The sequence below is a fragment of the Moschus berezovskii genome, chromosome 1 (genome assembly GCF_049115385.1).
Source record: "Moschus berezovskii isolate FMDL1 chromosome 1, NW_MosBer_1.0, whole genome shotgun sequence".
NCBI lineage: Eukaryota > Metazoa > Chordata > Mammalia > Artiodactyla > Moschidae > Moschus > Moschus berezovskii.
Window position 1 is genome coordinate 89182115 of NC_142460.1, and position 20320 is coordinate 89202434.

At 37.8% G+C, this 20320-nt stretch overlaps 1 protein-coding gene across 2 annotated transcripts in view; it reads left to right on the forward strand.

The window, feature by feature from the left end:
• SEC22A (SEC22 homolog A, vesicle trafficking protein) overlaps positions 1–20320 on the forward strand; it is a 105643-nt gene that overhangs the window by 55604 nt on the left and 29719 nt on the right. For both annotated transcript variants that reach the window (XM_055395511.2, XM_055395444.2), the window contains one exon: positions 19574–19689. In XM_055395511.2, the coding sequence (XP_055251486.1) occupies positions 19574–19689 (116 nt within the window). The remainder of the gene's footprint in view (positions 1–19573; positions 19690–20320) is intronic.

Sequence of the window (20320 nt, forward strand, 5' to 3'; positions counted from 1 at the left end):
TGAATTGAGCTGATTACACCGTTCTTCGCTCCAAAGATCCTGGCAGAAACAAATTTCCTAGAAGAAATAGTCTCACAAGCTTTACAATGTCTACAATACGATTTTGGAAATAGATTGGCAAACAATCAAAAATAACCAGACTCCTTGAGGAGACTAGACTATGTGAATGCAAACCATTAGACACACACACTCCCTCTCTCTCTGTCCTTTTCACAGAAACCGTGGAGGCCAGAAGGCAACTTAATAATACCTTCTAAAAAAGAGGATAACTGCAAATATAGAATTCTGTGGTTAACAAAGATATCCGCAAAGAATAAAGTAGCAGGAATGGATTTTCTTGCTTTGTTCCTAATTTTGATCTCACCAGGAAAAGCTCAGTCTAAACAGTTAAATACTTATAGGGTTTATATTTGATGCCTTTTTACCAGGTTGAGAAAATTCCCTTATATTCCCAGTTTGATGCGTGGTTTTTATCAGGAACTGAAGTTGTATTCTGTCAAATGCTTTGTCTGCATTTATTGAGATGATTGTAGCTTTTCAAATGTTAAATTAATCTGGTAGTTCTGTGATAAACTCCACTGAGTCATCCTGTATTATCCTGTTTAGATCCATTTGCTAAAATTTCCTTAAGATATTGTACCTGTATTCATCAGGGAACTGGTTTGTAGTTTTCCTCTTTTGTGATTTTTTTTTTTGGGGGGGGTCTGGTTTTGCTAACATGAAAAAACTGGCCTCATAGAATAAATGGAAAGGTATTCTCCTTCAAAATTTGAGAAATGTTTCTGTAGAAGTTTTATTTCTTTAAGCATTTAGTAGGTGAAGACTTTCTAGCTTCTAGTTTTCTTTGTGATAAGGTTTTTATCTACAGATCAGTTTCTTTAGTGAATGTAGTTATTCGAGTTATCTTCGTGAGTGAGTTTTATTAGTTTGTTTCTTTTAAGAATTCTGTCCATTTCATCTAAGTTATTGAATTTTGGGGCATAAAGTTTGACATCAGTCTTAGAATTTATAATTTTTCTTTTTTTTAAATATATATATATTATGTATTGGGGTATAGCTGATAACAATGTTGTGATTGTTTCATGGTGAACAGCAAAGGGACTCAACCATACATATACGTGTATTCATTCTACCCCATAGACTCACTGGAAAAGACTCTGATGCTGGGAGGGATTGGGGGCAGGAGGAGAAGGGGACGACAGAGAATGAGATGGCTGGAGGCCATCACCGACTCGATGGACATGAGTTTGAGTGAACTCCGGGAGTTGGTGATAGACAGGGAGGCCTGGCTTGCTGTGATTCATGGGGTCGCAAGGAGTCAGACACGACTGAGTGGCTGAACTGAACTGAACTGATAGAGTTTATAATTTTTATCAATTTTCTTAAAAAAACTAGGTTTTGCTTACTTTGACTTTTTATTCTTTTGTTTTCTGTTTCATGATTTATGTTTTGATGTTTATTACTTCCTATCTTTTGCTTCCTTAGAGGTGAGTTTTCTTTTTGTAGGTTATTAAGGTAGAAGTTGAGGTAGTTTACTTCAGAACTTTCTTTTTTAATACAGACATTTAGTACTGTGTATTTCCCGCTAATTATTGCTTTTGCTACATTTTGTAAATTTAAATTATGATCTATTGCATTTCGCTTTCATTCTGTTCAGAATGCTTTTTAATTTCCCTTTTGATTTCTTTTATGATCCATGGATTTGTTAGAAATATGTTACATGTTTCAAGTGTATAGAGATTTTTCAGGAGCCTTTCTGTTATTGATTTCAAATTTAATTTCAGCCAGAAAGCAAATTTTGTATAATTTTAATCCTTTTACATTTATTGAACTTGTTTTGTTTTCTCCAAGTATAGTATATCTTAGTAATTTTTCTGTGTTCATTTGAAAAGAATATGTATTCTACTGTTACTGACTAGATGATCATATATCAATATGAGTGATCAGTATCATTTAGATCAAGCTAGTTGATGGTGTTCAAATCTTTTATACCGTTCTAATTTTCATCTATTTCTGTTAATTATTGAGAAAGGGGTGTTGAAATTTCTCACTGTGGTTGCAAATTTATGTTTTTTTCCTTTTAGGTCTATTGTTTTTATTTTGTATATTTTAAATCTTGTTAAATATTTAGGATTGTTCTCTTTGTGTATGTACTCCTTTGTCCTTTGAAATTATTTTCTTTATATCCAGTAATATTCTTAGCTCTGCAGTCTACTTTATTAATAGAACAATGATAATCTTCTTTTTTAAATTAATATATATTTTACCATCTTTTTTCTTTTAACATTTGTTTTTAACATATTTTTAAATAGGTAAATGTTTTTTTTTTTTTTGAACAGAGGAAAATTTATGCATCGAACCTGGACTGGTCACTTATGATAATATACATGCTACAATTCCATTCTCCCCAATCATTCCACCTTCACCCTCTCCCACAGAGTCCCAAAGACTGTTCTAAATGCCTATGTCTCTTTTGCAGTCTCTTATACAGGGTTCAGGTTACCATTTTTCTAAATTCCATATATATGCGTTAATATACAGTATTGATGTTCTTCTTTCTGGCTTACTTCACTCTGTATAATTGGCTCCAATTTCGTCCACCTCATTAAAACTGATTCAAATGCATTCTTTTTGATGGCTGAGAAATACTCCATTGTGTATATGTACCAAAGCTTTCTTATCCATTCATCTGCAGATGGACATCTAGGTTGCTTCCATGTCCTGGCTATTATAAACAGTGCTGCAATGAACATTGGAGTACATGTGTCTCTTTCAATTCTGGTTTCCTCGGTGTGTATGCCCAGGAGTGCGATTGCTGGATCATATGGCAGTTCTATTTCCAGTTTTCTGAGGAATCTCCACACTGTTCTCCATAGTGGCTGTACTAGTTTGCATTCCCACCAACAGTGTAAGAGGGTTCCCTTCTCTCCACACCCTCTCCAGCACTTATTGCATGTAGACTTTTGGATAGCAGCCATTCTGACTGGTGTGAAATGGTATCTCATTGTGGTTTTGATTTGCATTTCTCTGATGATGAGGGATGTTGAGCATTTTTCCATGTGTTTCTTAGCCATCTTTATGTCTTCTTTGGAGAAATGTCTGTTTAGTTCTTTGGCCCATTTTTTGATTGGGTCACTTAGGTTTCTGGAATTAAGCTGCAGGAGCTGCTTGTATAATTTGGAGATTAATCCTTTATCAGTTGCTTCATTTGCTATTATTTTCTCCCATTCTGAAGGCTGTCTTCTCACCTTGCTTAGAGTTTCCTTTGCTGTGCAGAAGCTTTTGATTTTAATTAGGTCCCATTTGTTTATTTTTGCTTTTATTTCCAATATTCTGGGAGGTGGGTCTTGGAGGATCCTGCTGTGATTTATGTCGGAGGACACTAATAGATGGAGAAATATACCGTGTTCGTGGATTGGAAGAATAAATATTGTAAAATGAGTATACTACCCAAAGTAATTTATACATTCAATGCAATCCCTATCAAGCTACCAACAATATTTTTCACAGAACTAGAACAAATAATCTCACAATTTGTATGGAAATACAAAAAACCTCGAATAGCCAAAGCAATTTTGAGGAAGAAGAATGGAACTGGGGGAATTAACCTGCCGGACTTCAGGCTCTATTACAAAGCCACAGTCATCAAGACAGTATGGTACTGGCATAAAGACAGAAATATAGATCAATGGAACAAAATAGAAAGCCCAGAGGTAAACCCACGCTCCTATGGACACCTTATCTTCGACAAAGGAGGCAAGAATATAAAATGGAGAAAAGACAGTCTCTTTAACAAGTGGTGCTGGGAAAACTGGTCAGCCACTTGTAAAAGAATGAAACTAGAACACTTCCTAACACCATACACCAAAATAAACTCAAAATGGATTAAAGATCTAAATGTAAGACCAGAAACTATAAAACTCCTAGAGGAGAACGTAGGCAAAACACTCTCCGACATAAATCACAGCAGGTAAATGTATTTTTAAAGATATTTATTTAAATATTTAAATAAACCAGTTAATTTAAATAAATACATTTACACATTTTAAAATATATACATTTACTTATATATTTTTAAATGAAATTTAGTTGATTTGTATATTCTTTGCAGCCAAAGATGGAGAAGCTCTATACAGTTAGCAAAAACAAGACCAGGAGCTGACTGTGGCTCAGATCATGAACTTCTTATTGCCAAATTCAGACTTAAATTGAAGAGAGTAGGGAAAACCACTAGACCATTCAGATATGACCTAAATCTAAACCCTTATGATTATACAGTGGAAGTGAGGAATAGATTTAAGGGACTAGATCTGATAGAGTGCCTGATGAACTCTGGACGGAGGTTCGTGACATTGTACAGGAGACAGGGACCAAGACCATCCCCATGGAAAAGAAATGCAAAAAAGCAAAATGGCTGTCTGAGGAGGCCTTACAAATAGCTGTGAAAAGAAGAGAAGCAAAAATCAAAGGAGAAAAGGAAAGATATAAGCATCTGAATGCAGAGTTCCAAAGAATAGCAAGGAGAGATAAGAAAGCCTTCCTCAGTGATCAATGCAAAGAAAGAGAGGAAAACAACAGAATGGGAAAAACAAGAGATCTCTTCAAGAAAATTAGAAATTCCAAGGGAACATTTCATGCAAAGATGGGCTTGATAAAAGGACAGAAATGGTATGGACCTAACAGAAGCAGAAGATATTAAGAAGAGGTGGCAAGGATACACAGAAGAACTGTACAAAAAAGATCTTCACGACCAGGATAGTCACGATAATGTGATCACTGACCTAGAGCCGGACATCTTGGAATGTGAAGTCAAGTGGGCCTTAGAAAGCATCACTACGAACAAAGCTAGTGGAGGTGATGGAATTCCAGTTGAGCTATTTCAAATCCTAAAAGATGATGCTGTGAAAGTGCTGCACTCAATATGCCAGCAGATTTGGAAAACTCAGCAGTGGCCACAGGACTGGAAATGGTCAGTCTTCATTCCAATCCCAAAGAAAGGCAATGCCAAAGAATGCTCAAACTACCGCACAATTGCACTCATCTCACACGCTAGTAAAGTCATGCTCAAAATTCTCCAAGCCAGGCTTCAGCAATACGTGAACCGTGAACTCCCAGATGTTCAAGCAGGTTTTAGAAAAGGCAGAGGAACCAGAGATCAAATTGCCAACATCCGCTGGATCATGGAGAAAGCAAGAGAGTTCCAGAAAAATATCTATTTCTGCTTCATTGACTATGCCAAAGCCTTTGACTGTGTGGATTACAATAAACTGGAAAATTCTGAAAGAGATGGGAATCCCAGACCACCTGACCTGCCTCTTGAGAAACCTGTATGCAGGTCAGGAAGCAACAGTCAGAACTGTACATGAAACAACAGACTGGTTCCAAATAGGAAAAGGAGTACGTCAAGGCTGTATATTGTCACCTTGCTTATTTAACTTCTATGCAGAGTACATCATGAGAAATGCTTGGCTGGAAGAAGCACAAGCTGGAATCAAGATTGCTGGGAGAAATATCAATAACCTTAGTATGCAGATGACACCACCCTTATGGCAGAAAGTGAAGAGGAACTCAAAAGCCTCTTGAGGAGAGTGAAAAAGTTGGCTTGAAGCTCAACATTCAGAAAACAAAGATCATGGCATCTGGTCCCATCACTTCATGGGAAATAGATGGAAAAACAGTGGAGACAGTGTCAGACTTTATTTTTCTGGGCTCCAGAATCACTGCAGATGCTGATTGCAGCCATGAAATTAAAAGACGCTTACTCCTTGGAAGGAAAGTTATGACCAACCTTGATAGGATATTAAAAAGCAGAGACATTACCTTGCCAACCAAGGTCCGTCTAGTCAAGGCTATGGTTTTTCCCATGGTCATGTATGGATGTGAGAATTGGACTGTGAAGAAAGCTGATCGCCGAAGAATTGATGCTTTTGAACTGTGGTGTTGGAGAAGACTCTTGAGAGTCCCTTGTACTGCAAGGAGATCTAACCAGTCCATTCTAAGGGAGATCAGTCCTGCGTGTTCATTGGAAGGACTGATGCTAAAGCTGAAACTGCAATACTTTGGCCACCTCATGCGACGAATTGACTCACTGGAAAAGACTCTGATGCTGGGAAAGGTTGGGGGCGGGAGGAGAAGGGGACGACCGAGAATGAGATGGCTGGATGACATCACCGACTCTGTGGACATGAGTTTGAGTGAACTCCGGGAGTTGGTGATGGACAGGGAGGCCTGGCGTGCTGTGATTCATGGGGTCGCGGAGAGTCGGACACGACTGAGCGACTGAACTGATTGAGTTGATTTGTAATGTGTTAATTTCTATTTTATAGCAAAGTGGGTTATACATATCTATCTATATTATACCTTCTCTTTCATGTTCTTTTCCATTATGGTTTATCATAGGATGTTGACTATAGTTCCATGTGCTATACAGCAGGATCTAATTTTTCATTCTATATACAGTAGTTTGCATCTGCTAATCCAAACTCCCAGTCCATCCCTCCCCTCCCTGCTTGCACCTTGGCCACTACAAGTCTGTTCTCTGTGTCTGTGGGTTTGTTTCTGTTTTATAGACATGTTTATGTCATATTTTAGACTCCACATATAAATGATATCATATGGTATTTGTCTTTCTCTTTCTGACTTAGTATAATAATCTCAAAGTCCATGCAGTTGTATGCCATTGTGTATATGTACCACATCTTTATCCATTCATCTGTCAGTGGACATTTATGTTGCTTCCATGTCTAGTAAATAGTGCTGCAATGAACATTTTTGAATTATAGTTTTGTCCGGATATATACCCCAAAGTGGGATTGCTGGATCATATGCCAACTCTATTTTTAGTTTTCTGAGGAACTTCTGTAGTGTTCTTCATAGTGACTGTACCAACTTACATTCCCACCAAGGTGTAGGAAGGTCCCCTTTTCTTCATACCCTTTGCAGCATTTGATATTTATAGACTTTTTAATGATGGCTGTTCTGACCAGTGTGAGGTGGTACCTCATTATAGTTGTGACTTGCATTTCTCTAATAAAATTAGTGAAGTTGAGCATTTTTCATGTGCCTGTTGACCATCTGTATGTCTTCTTTGGTGAAAGTCTTCTGCTCATTTTTTGATTGGGTTTTTTCCTTGTTCTTAAGTTGTGTGAACTATTTGTGTATTTTGGAGTTTAAACCTTTGTTGGTTAAAACATTTGCAGGTATTTTCTCCCTCTGTAGGCTGTCTGTTTGTTTTGTTTATTGTTTCCTTTGCTGTACAAAAGCTTGTAAGTTTGATTAGGTTCCATTTGTTTATTTTTGCTTTTGTTTATATTGCCTTGGGAGACTATTGTATTTTTATATTTAAAGAGTGTTTTTTTTAGGTATCATGTAGTTGGATCTTTTGGGAAAAAAATCCAATTTGACATTATCTCCTTTTTACCTATGTATTCAGATCATTGATGTTTAGTGTGCTTATTGGTATGTTTGGGTTTAAACCTATCATCTTGGCTATTTGTTTTTGTTCTTTCGGGTTTTGATCACATGTCTCTTTTTCTGCCTCTTTTTGTAGTGATTACTTTTGATCTATTTTCTGTTCTTTGTTGCCTTATTGTACCTCCTTGTTTCATTTGTCAGTTTTTGTGGTTCTTTCTTTCCAATGGATAAGCTGACAAGGTAACTTCTGAATGAGAAAAGACAGTAATTGAAAATACAATTTCTCATGCCTTAAGTGCCCTATTTGACAAAACAAAAGAAGATAAGAGAGATTATTAATATATATTTGATATTTTGTGGTATGGACACTAGGTTCTGCGGTGGCTAATAAGCAAGCCTAAAACTAATTCTGAAAATGAAAACAATTTTTACCTAAAAGCTGTGTCATTGCTTCAGAATACCTGGAGCCTCTTTTATGATTTTTCTTTCCAGGTTTACTACAGGCTCAAAACGTCATCCCTCTTATCCACAGATTTTACATAATTAATTAGTTAATTTTTGGCTGCACTGGGTCTTCATTGCTGCACACGAGCTTTCTCTAGTTGTGGAGTGGTGGCTACTCTCTAGTTGGGGTGCATGGGCTTCTCATTGCTGTGGCTTCTTGAAATTGTTGCAGATCTCAGGCTCTAGGCACACATGCTTCAGTCGCTGCAGCACATGGGCCCAGCAGTTGTGGCGTGGGGGCTCTAGGGAATGTGGACTTTAGTAGTTGTGACACAGGGGCTCTTGTTAGTTGTGGCTCACGAGCCCAAGAGCATGTAGGCTTCCATAGTTGTGGCACGTGGACTTAGTTACTCCACAGCATATGGAGTCTTCCTGGACCAGAGATCGAACCCGTGTCCCCTGTATTGGCAGGAGGATTCTTATCCTCTGTGCCACCAGGGAAGTCCCACAGATATTGTTGGCAACATTGGATCCCTGGGTTATAAGTGCTGAGTAGTAAAATGTCCTGTATTTGAAGCCTGGATCCTTCTGTTGCTTTGAGCCCTCCTCAACAATTGTCATTTAGTAAACATGTTGAAGCATCATACACAAATCTAGAAAGGCATATTAAGCAATATATGTTTTCTTAGTGGTATGGGTGGAAAAGTGCAACTTGATCTTTACTTTCAACGTTCTGTAGACATTTAACCACCAGAAACTTGACTGAGGTGGTAGACTTTTATAATCTTGTGATTATTTTTTACCCTCTGGCATATATGTCATCTCAAGGTATCTAACCCAAAGCATATACTGTCTGTTCTTTAGGTCCTGTCAGCGTAAGGTCCTCAATGAAGTATATTAATATAATATTCTATGAGGTGTTAACATGTTAAGTACTTGTAAGCCAAGATTTAGCAAACTTCTTCTGTAAAAGGCCAGGTAGTAAATATTTTATATTTTATAGGCCATGTGGTCTCTCTTATAACTACTCAACTCTGCCAGTATAGTATGAGAACAGCCGTGTGCAGTATGTAAAAGAATAGCTGAAACTGTCTTGCAGTAAATCTTTATTTACAAAAATAGGTGCTAGGCTGGATTTGGTCTGTGGGTCATGGTTTGCTAACCCCTGCTATAGACAAGTCAGTGGCACACAGTTGATAAAACCTAGTGGCAATATGATAAATTTACTGATATCTGTATTAAGTGAAAGCAAAATGCTTCTGATCTTCTGTTTTAGGATAGATAAAAAAAAGTGTACAAAAGTTAGTACCTGTGTGCCAGGGAGTTAATTAGTTTGTTTCACATGGAGACTGCATCTGGAAAAGCATGTGCAGTTGGAACCTACAGTAATCTGTTGTCATCCTCTATGATGCACCTATTTTGGAGACAAACTAGAAAGTTAAAAAGGAGTATGATAGGAATCATCACCTATGGATCTTTTAAGCAAGCATCGGGTGGTCACATCAATCTCTGCAGTTAGTCTAGGGGTTAATTTTTTTTATGACATTTGGATTGAGGGAGCTCCAAGACTTCCATTGGTCTCTCCTTCTCCAGTAGTTTTAATTCCATAGGTCTGGCACTTGCTAAGAATCTATGTTCATTAAAATATGCACTCAGGATCCAGGAGAATTACCTTAATTTGGGGTAAGCATTCAACTTGACCTACTAGGAGAAAGACTTTATTAGAAACTCCTTGTATTACTTGACTTCCATAAGTCTCCACTCTGATCCACTTCTGTAAGTCTCCACTCCACTCTGATGTGTAGATTGCAATGGTACCTTGGATCACCAAATAGGAGATACTTGGAAAATGGGGAGAAATCTGGAATTTGTTATTGTTTTAAGAAAGGGAGAGAAAAATCATAAGAAAGAGAAAATTTTAAAGTAATTGGCAATTGGGGATTATCATAATATTAACTTGAAATTTGTTTTTAGTTCAGATCAGGCCTGCATAATATTTTCTGTATAGTCTCCCAGTGTAAATATACTTTCTTGTTTTGAAGTTGTCTTTCCTAAATGAATTTATTTTAGAATTTGATTAATAGTTATTTGATAAACATTATTTTGCAGGCCTTTTTCTCTCTTACTTTTGATATCTTTTTTCTACAGATGTTCTGCTGGGGTCAATATGTTAAATACTATGTCCTACTTGTTTTACTCATGTCTTTTTAAAACATTTTCTTAAATGTTTTAGAAATGTTTCCTTAAATGTTTAAATTTTAGAAAAATTTAAACATATATCAAGTAAATAGAATATTATAATTAACACTTTTGTATCCATCATCCAACTGTTATATCAATATTTTGACATTCTTGTTTCATCTATACCTCCCTTCACTACCCAATTATCCACTTGATAATTTCTACAGTTCTTTCTCTTTTTCTTTTTAAATTGTTTTAATACAATTTATAAAGGTTATTTTCCATTTACAGTTACTATAAAATATTGGCTATATTCCCCATGTTGTATAACACATTGTTGAGCCTATCTTACACCCAATAGTTTACCACAGTTTTCTTTTTGAAGGGAAATTTGCACATACTGAAATGCACAGATATTTGCTGTATAGTTCAACAAATGGATACAGTTGTATAAACTACACTGTGTTTCAAAATAAGATTTTACTCTTATTCACGTATGGCACAGCATGGCCAACAGTTTAGGAGGTAAGAGTCTTTGCTGTGATTTCGCCAGAAAGGAACAGGAGAGGCAGAGAAAGTACATTTAAGATTGGCTAGTTTGAATCCTTGTAGTGATACCTGCCCCTGGGGTGCTTCGGGCAGGGGAATAGTGGCCTTCAGGATGAGAACCCTGCAGTTAGGAGTGTGGGCTCCAGATGTGGGTTTGCTTATGAAAGACATGCTTGCAGGTGAGTTGTTTGCATCTCTAGGAATTAAATAGTCCTGGGAGAGGTAGTCCTTTGATGTCTACAAGGCCCCAAGATGTCAAAGCATCAAAACAGAGTAAAAAACCATGATAGTACATACACCTGTCACATTGTGGACCATTTCCATCTCCCTAGAAAGTTTCTTTGTGATCTTTCCCAGTCAATCTCTGTCCCACTCCAGAAAACCAGTATTGAGATTTTTTTTTTCACTTTAAATTAGTTTTATTTGTTCTAGAGCTTTATATAAACAAGACTATGTGGTGTAATTCTTGTGTTCAGCCTCTTTTGCTCAATCCAATGTCATATGTGTATATTGCATCTCTGTAGTTTGTTCCCCTTTATCGCTGAGTAGTTGTCACTGTGTGGGCATACCACAATTTGTTTATCCAGGCTGGGTAAGCATTGGACATTAGCTTGTTTCCAGTTTTTGGTTATTGTAGATAAACCTGTTATAAACATTCATCTTTTGTTGCTGTGTGTTTTCATTTCTCTAAAGTAAGTATTAGGTCAAGTTGATAGGTCACGGGGTAGGTGCGTGTTTAACTCTTAAAGAAATTGTCAGTTTTTTGAAGTAGTTGTGCCATTTTACATTCCCACAAGCAATGTATGAGAGTTTTGATTGCCCTCTATCCTCACCAATATTTAATGTTGTTATTCTTTTAAATTTTATATCCTTCAAAACAAATTTATGAAACCCCAAATTTAATACACGTCTATCAGTTTCTTTAATACCTCTGTTTTTAGCATAAATACTTGGTGATTTGTCAGCGTTTTGTCAATCTATGTAATTTTCTAGACAGTTTATTAGTTGCTTATAAATGTGTCTGTATTTGGCTGTTGTCCCACAATGCAAGTAGATTTCCCAAAGTCTTTCTCTTACACACACACACACACAAAATACCCTCATAATCTAACAAATATTTATTGCTTTTTTCCCTCCACAGTATTATGCTTAAATATTGTAGGGCATTTTATAAAGACAATAAGCACATGTCTGGTTTCAAGATGGGAAAAGCAAGTAAAAGTCAATAAATAAAATACAAGGTAGAATGTGACACATGCTCTGAGATGAAAAGGAAGTAACACTTTTAGACCTTGGAACCTTGAAGGACATGCACATTTTTGACAAGTGGTAGTCGGACACGACTGAGCAACTGAACGGAACTGAATGATAAGAAAGGGTCTTGTAGTGAAAAAAATAGTGTGTTTTTGTGCCTTACAGTTGGTCTCACTCAGTCATAATTTAGTAATAAGTTATGCTTATTTAGATAGAACTGACTTGAAATTTCTCTGCATTTTAAAACCTGTGTCTCCAGGTGTTTTGGACATCATTGAATGACTGCAACTTCTGAACTTTGTCTTTGACTCAGCATGCTGCTGCTGCTGCTAAGTCGCTTCAGTCGTGTCCGACTCTGTGCGACCTCATAGACGGCAGCCGACCAGGCTCCGCCGTCCCTGGGATTCTCCAGGCAAGAACACTGGAGTGGCTTGCCATTGCCTTCTCCGCGTAGACGCTAGTATTATGATGAGGTTTGAGGTTAGAATGGGACCATCCTTTTGAATACTCACTATGACGGTTCTAGTACTCTGTTTCACCAACTATTTTTCCTTTCTCTTGATTCTTCTATTTCTTCTTCTCTGAATTTGTTGTTCCACCTATAAATTTATTAAAGTCTCCTTCCTCCATCCCATTACTGGGGAAAAAAATAATTATTTTTCAATCCTGTTGTATCTGTCAAGCTGTCGTTCTGTTTTCCTCTCCTGTAACTGCAGAAGTGTTCACTTACTGCTTCTGTCTCTTACCTTTACTAGTTATTTAACTTCTTGCAGTCTGAATTTTGCCTTCAGCCACTCTTCTGAAACCATTGAATACTTTCTGAAGAGTCAGAACCATCTTAGTCAGTAAATCTAATCTTTTTTCCTTTTCAGTTCAGATTGTCTTTGGCCTGTTACAGGCACTGTAATCCACGTCTTCTTGATGGTCTCCCCATTCCTGAGCTTCTGTTGCTCCCTCCTCTTCTGTTTGTTCTGCGTCTGTCTTCCCGGCCTCCTCTTCCTTTCTGTGAAGGTAATGTTTACCAAGGATTTGCTGTTGACTCACTTCCTTCAGTGTAATCTCATCCAAACCCTTCCCATCAGATGCAGACCTCATCTGTTTTTCCAACTCACCATTCTTTCATTCTTCAGTTGCTTATTGCACATATCTCATATCTCACCATCACTTCAAGTTTGATATGTTTAAAATGTCTCCATTATCAGTCAAACCTGGGTTTCTTCCACTGGGTCTATTAATAGTACCCTTATCTTTCTGATACCTGCACTTCAAACCTTGGCATTTTCCTTAATGGTTTTTTTCTGTTTTGTTTCCCACATCTAGTTAGTTGCCAAGTCTAAGAATTTTAGACTCCCTAATCTCTCTCACCTCTTTCTTCTCCATTTCTACTTCACTATCCTAATTCAGGTCCTGCATTTAGTCAGTATCTTACAATGACTCACTCATGAATTTCTTAATGCAGAGTTGTAGAAAAAACATGGGCTTTTCAGACCCATCTGAGTTAAATTCACCCATTCCAGTCTATTTTAATTGATTCCTAGAATGTCTATGTTCCCTTAGAAGAAATAGAGTAGCCATCATGGTCAACAAAAGAGTCCGAAATGCAATACTTGGATGCAATCTTAAAAATGACAGAATGATTTCTGTTCGTTTCCAAGGCAAACCATTCAATATTACAGTAATCCAGGCCTATGCCCCAACCAGTAACGCTGAAGAAGCCGAAGTTGAAAGGTTCTATGAAGACCTACAAGACCTTTTAGAACTAACACCCAAAAAAGATGTCCTTTTCATTATAGGGGACTGGAATGCAAAAGCAGGAAGTCAAGAAACACCTGGAGTAACAGGCAAATTTGGCCTTGGAGCACGGAATGAAGCAGGGCAAAGGCTAATAGAGTTTTGTCAAGAGAATGCACTGGTCATAGCAAACACCCTCTTTCAACAACACAAGAAAAGACTCTACACATGGACATTACCAGATGGTCAACACCGAAATCAGATTGATTATATTCTTTGCAGCCAAAGATGGAGAAGCTGTATACAGTTAGCAAAAACAAGACCAGGAGCTGACTGTGGCTCAGATCATGAACTCCTTATTGCCAAATTCAGACTTAAATTGAAGAAAGTAGGGAAAACTACTAGACCATTCAAATATGACCTAAATCAAATCCCTTATGATTATACAGTGGAAGTGAGAAATAGATTTAAGGAACTAGATCTGATAGATAGAGTGCCTGATGAACTCTGGACGGAGGTTCGTGACATTGTACAGGAGACAGGAACCAAGACCATCCCCATGGAAAAGAAATGCAAAAAAGCAAAATGGCTGTCTGAGGAGGCCTTACAAATAGCTGTGAAAAGAAGAGAAGCAAAAAGCAAAGGAGAAAAGGAAAGATATAAGCATCTGAATGGAGAGTTCCAGAGAATAGCAAGGAGAGAAGAAAGCCTTCCTCAGTGATCAATGCAAAGAAATAGAGGAAAACAACAGAATGGGAAAAACAAGAGATCTCTTCAAGAAAATTAGAGATTCCAAGGGAACATTTCATGCAAAGACGGGCTCGATAAAGGACAGAAATGGTATGGACCTAACAGAAGCAGAAGATATTAAGAAGAGGTGGCAAGGATACACAGAAGAACTGTACAAAAAAGATCTTCACGACCAGGATAGTCACGATAATGTGATCACTGACCTAGAGCCGGACATCTTGGAATGTGAAGTCAAGTGGGCCTTAGAAAGCATCACTACGAACAAAGCTAGTGGAGGTGATGGAATTCCAGTTGAGCTATTTCAAATCTTGAAATATGATGCTGTGAAATTGCTGCACTTAATATGCCAGCAAATTTGGAAAACTCAGCAGTGGCCACAGGACTGGAAATGGTCAGTCTTCATTCCAATCCCAAAGAAAGGCAATGCCAAAGAATGCTCAAACTACTGCACAATTGCACTCATCTCACACGCTAGTAAAGTCATGCTCAAAATTCTCCAAGCCAGGCTTCAGCAATATGTGAACCGTGAACTCCCAGATGTTCAAGCTGGTTTTAGAAAAGGCAGAGGAACCAGAGATCAAATTGCCAACATCCGCTGGATCATGGAGAAAGCAAGAGAGTTCCAGAAAAATATCTATTTCTGCTTCATTGACTATGCCAAAGCCTTTGACTGTGTGGGTCACAATAAACTGTGGAACATTCTGAAAGAGATGGGAATACCAGACCACCTGACCTGCCTCTTGAGAAACCTGTATGCAGGTCAGGAAGCAACAGTCAGAACTGTACATGGAACAAGAGACTGGGTCCAAATAGGAAAAGGAGTACGTCAAGGCTGTATATAGTCACCTTGCTTATTTAACTTCTATGCAGAGTACATCATGAGAAATGCTTGGCTGGAAGAAGCACAAGCTGGAATCAAGATTGCTGGGAGAAATATCAATAACCTCAGATATTCAGATGACACCACCCTTATGGCGGAAAGTGAAGAGGAACTCAAAAGCCTCTTGATGAAAGTGAAAGAGGAGAGTGAAAAGTTTGGCTTGAAGCTCAACATTCAGAAAACAAAGATCATGGCATCTGGTCCCATCACTTCATGGGAAATAGATGGAAAAACAGTGGAGACAGTGTCAGACTTTATTTTTCTGGGCTCCAAAATCACTGCAGATGCTGATTGCAGCCATGAAATTAAAAGACGCTTACTCCTTGGAAGGAAAGTTATGACCAACCTTGATCGGATATTAAAAAGCAGAGACATTACTTTGCCAACCAAGGTCCGTCTAGTCAAGGCTATGGTTTTTCCCGTGGTCATGTATGGATGTGAGAGTTGGACTGTGAAGAAAGCTGATCGCCGAAGAATTGATGCTTTTGAACTGTGATGTTGGAGAAGACTCTTGAGAGTCCCTTGTACTGCAAGGAGATCCACCCAGTCCATTCTAAAGGAGATCAATCCTGGGTGTTCATTGGAAGAACTGATGCTAAAGCTGAAACTGCAATACTTTGGACATCTTATGCGACGAGTTCTCTCACTGGAAAAGACTCTGATGCTAGGAAAGGTTGGGGGCGGGAGGAGAAGGGGACGACCGAGAATGAGATGGCTGGATGGCATCACCGCCTCTGTGGACATGAGTTTGAGTGAACTCCGGGAGTTGGTGATGGACAGGGAGGCCTGGCGTGCTGTGATTCATGGGGTCGCGGAGAGTCGGACACGACTGAGCGACTGAACTGAACTGAACTGAACTTTCAGACCCAACTGCTGATTGTGAAGATGGCACTTACTAGCCATCTAAGAGCAAATTATTTAACCTCAATTTGTAGGTGAGAAAATTCAAACACAAAGAATTTGGTCATTCCTACCTCACGAAGTACACTGTTTTGAAGGATAAATGGGATTGTGTATCCCTAGCGAGAAGGCACTAAGAAAATATTGTGTATCTCTCTCTACTTTTAATCTCTTTACAACCCATTTACAGGTTAATATTCTTTAAGAACAGCTTTAATCATCAATCTTGCTCTTCCATGTTTCCCTGTTGTTTTGTTCATAATTTTTAGCCTCATATTTCAGACTGTTAATTTGTTTCAGTGTCCCTTTCTGATCTAATTTCTTCCTACTTTTATAAACATCTTTTTGAGCAAAACAAAACCAGTAGCAATGCCCAATAGCAAAGTGGTTAAGAGCATGAATTCTAGAGTCAGGCTGTGTGTGTGCCCAGTCACTAAGTCACATCTGACTCTTTGCAATCCCATGGACTTTAGCCTGCCAGGCTTCTCTTTCCATGGAATTTTCCAGGCAAGAATATTGGAGTGGGTTGCCATTTCCTACTCTGGGGAATCTTCCCAACCTAAGGATCAAACCCAGGTCTCTTACATCTCCTGCATTGGCAGGCTGATTCTTTACCACTGTGCCACCTGGGAAGACCCACCTAAATTTAAATCTCAGTTCCTTTACTCAGTTTGGGCAAATTTCTCAATCTCCCTAAACCATAGTTTCCTGTTAGAAAAAAACTTTGACAACTGTAGTGTGTACTACATTGAATTCTTGGAAGGATAGAATGAGGTTGTATATTTGAAGCACTTGGTGCCTAGTACATTGAGAGCAGCCACTATTAGAAGGATTAGAAGTAGTGGCAGTGGTTTTTGTTGCTTCTCCCATTTTCATCTCCAGGCTCCTCATGTTCTTTTCCCTGTGTAGAGTACAGTTCTTCCCATCTGTACGTGTCTAAGTTTTAACCATCTTTAAAGACCTACCTTGGTTCTCTTACCACTCCTGTGTCACCATCTTTCCCTTAGATATCTTTCCTCTTCAGAATTCCCTAACTCTTTTAATTTAGAATGCTTATTACTTCCATGAGCTTATCTGTCCATTTCGCTATAAAAGCCTAGAAGTGCCTTGCGGGCAGATTGCGTAATTCATTTTTTTAAATCCTGTAAATCATGGCCTCTTACACAGAATCATGCCCAAAAATGTATGCTGAAAAATATATATGTTCACTATAACCAATAGCCCTTTTGTTCCAAGGGATTTACTCTTTAGGAATTTTTTAAAACTTTCCATTAATCATTGGCACATTAAAATTTTAATTTTGATGTGAAAATGCAGTTATTGAGCTCAAGGAGACTAATCTAAAAAAAAAGCATCATAGCAGAAGACAAATAACTAAACAAATAAAAAGTGACCTGGTAGTGTTATTTTGAATTAAACAAAACTATTATTTTCTACATTACCTCTCATTTCTTCATTTCTTACTTTATACCTAATAGTACCTATCATGGTGCCAAATTAAAGTGTGAAGTAAGCATTTGTGGATAATAATTCATCTAAAATCTGTTTTATAAAATAAAAAATATGTAATATAATTCATTGAAATGTGGTTAAATATCTCATTCAATTCATTAAAATGAGAAAGTATCCTTACAAAGTGTCAGCCTCACATTCTGTGCAGGTGGAGTTTTCTTAATAAGCATTCCCACAGGTCTTAGGAAGGGGATGGGATGGGAGTGGGGGAATCTCCACTTGAGAATTTTCTTTCTTGTGGTGATTTGGCGCCTTGCCAGCCTGTCCTTCAACATAATTTGTGCCTTGTCCTTGTTAAAGGAGGCTTGTCATTTGCTTTCATGGCTTTAAAAATGTTTCTAGTTATTTGAAATAATTTTTAAGTCGTATACTATCATTACAAAGAGAGTGCTCCAAGGGCCTAAGAGGCAAGTGTTAGAAACTTGGTAAATATTATTATTTATTTCTTAAATAGGTATTGATCAGCACATTAAAATGGTAATATTTTTTCATTCAAGAATGTTCATTCCTTACTTGACCACAGAAGGCTATGGTTCTTAATTACAGTATGGATTACTATTTGGTTTTTTGGTAAGATAAACTTGTATACTTTAGAAGTGTTATTTCTATAATCTGTTTAGTTATCAGGTTGCTTTGTGCTTGAGGTCCTTGCAAAGGATTTCTTTTTTACTTGGAGGTCAGTTCCCCCTTACTACCCAGAGGGAGTGGAGAAGGATGGAGGGAGGGATGCAGAATAGGACTAATTGTTAGACCATTGGATAGATTCTTAAGTTGTGTGATTTTTTCTCTAGTGATAGAAAATTTGGTACCAATACTTTACAAAGACATTTAGTTTTTGCTTTCATATTAATCTCAAGGAAATTAACTGGGAGAACAAGCAGTTAGCTTTGGCACAGAAGAAATTTAAGAAAATATATCCTATATTTGGATTCCTACTGAATTTGAGGAATAACTTTTTTTCGTGACATGTGGGTTTTTGTGTTTTTATGAATTATTTAGGGATGCTTTTCTGCTGTAATGGTTGAATATAAGTTGCAAAGATTTAATTCTTTATATTAATGGTCTGCCTCATTAACTTCATTGTTAGGGCTTTTACACTTCAGTGATTTAAAATGAAATGATCTAAATATAGGTCTGTGGTCCTCTTTTTCCCTCTCTCTCCCTTTTGAGGTCTAGATGATTTAATTTTGTGTTTTCATTTAGACTCTATAGTTAATTTTGGTAACTGCAGAATGATGAAGGGAAGCTATTGTATATCTAAATGTGTTACACTGCAAAGCCCTGATGGATAGGGCATGTGTTTGTAAAATAAGCTGGTCACTTCATCAACTGTTGTTTTATCTTCAAGTGGTCTTCAGAGACCAGGAGCCTCATAACTGCAAGAGTCCATTCTATTATAGAGTTCAGATCAGTGGTTATAGATGAGCTTTCACATATATCCTGTGGTATTTTTAGCCCTGGAACCCAACTAAGGAAGAGCTTTGCTTAAAAGCAAGCTATGTTTGTCCTTTAAAATGTTTCCTAAGCATTTTCAGAAAAAAAAATAGGAATTATGCAGTGAATTTCTGAGCAAAGTCACCTTTGCAAATATTTGCAGCTAAACAGATACACATATTTGCAGCTACTTGTAAATGGTAGACGTATTTATGCAATAAGATTTTTCCTATATGGTTTACTGCAAACGTGCGAACTCCTTAGCACTATGTACCCCAAATGCAAATTAGGTGTCTCTGTTAAAAATGTAGGAAAAAAGTTAACTTGAGTTCAAGGGAATGAAGCTGTCATGTCATTTTGCATTTTAAAAAATATTTAATTTGAAAGGTATATTATTAAATAATTTTATGAAGACTCACCAATATTTGATCCATATAAATTGAGCAGTGAATTTCATTTTATATAAGTATAGGTATTGATGTGAGGTATTGATGTTCATTTCTGATCATTTCTTTTATTTTTCAGCTCATCAGAGACTGGAACCAGCAACTCTTTCAGGGATTGTGGCATTTATCCTTAGTCTTTTATGTGCTGCTCTGAATTTAATTCGAGGCTTTCATGCCATAGAAAGTCTCCTGCAGGTACTGTTTTTTTTGCAATTTCAGGTGACTGTGCCTTTTGATTCTACTTGTTCCACAATTGATTTGGTTATTAGTACAACTTACTGTGCTCAGATTTTGTATTCTTTATAGTACTCTAGTTTCCTCTCCCCTTAAACACTACTTTCTAGTTGGCTTCTTCGACTTAACTAACATATTTATTTATTGTCTGCTCTGCAGGAGGCACTGTTTAGAGGTATTCTGGGGAAACCAAGATATGTGTGACAAGGGCCTTGCAGTCTCAGGCCCTGGAATTGAATTGGGAGGCAGTTCAGTTCAGTTCAGTCGCTCAGTCGTGTCCGACTCTCTGCGACCCCATGAATCACAGCACGCCAGGCCTCCCTGTCCATCACCAACTCCCGGAGTTCACTCAAACTCATGTCCATCGAGTCGGTGATGCCATCCAGCCATCTCATTCTCTGTCGTCCCCTTCTCCTCCCGCCCACAACCTTTCCCAGCATCAGAGTCTTTACCAGTGAGTCAACTCGTTGCATGAGGTAGCCAAAGTATTGCAGTTTCAGCTTTAGCATCAGTCCTTCCAATGAACACCTAGGATTGATCTCCTTTAGAATGGACTGGTTGGATCTCCTTGCAGTCCAAGGGACTCTCAAGA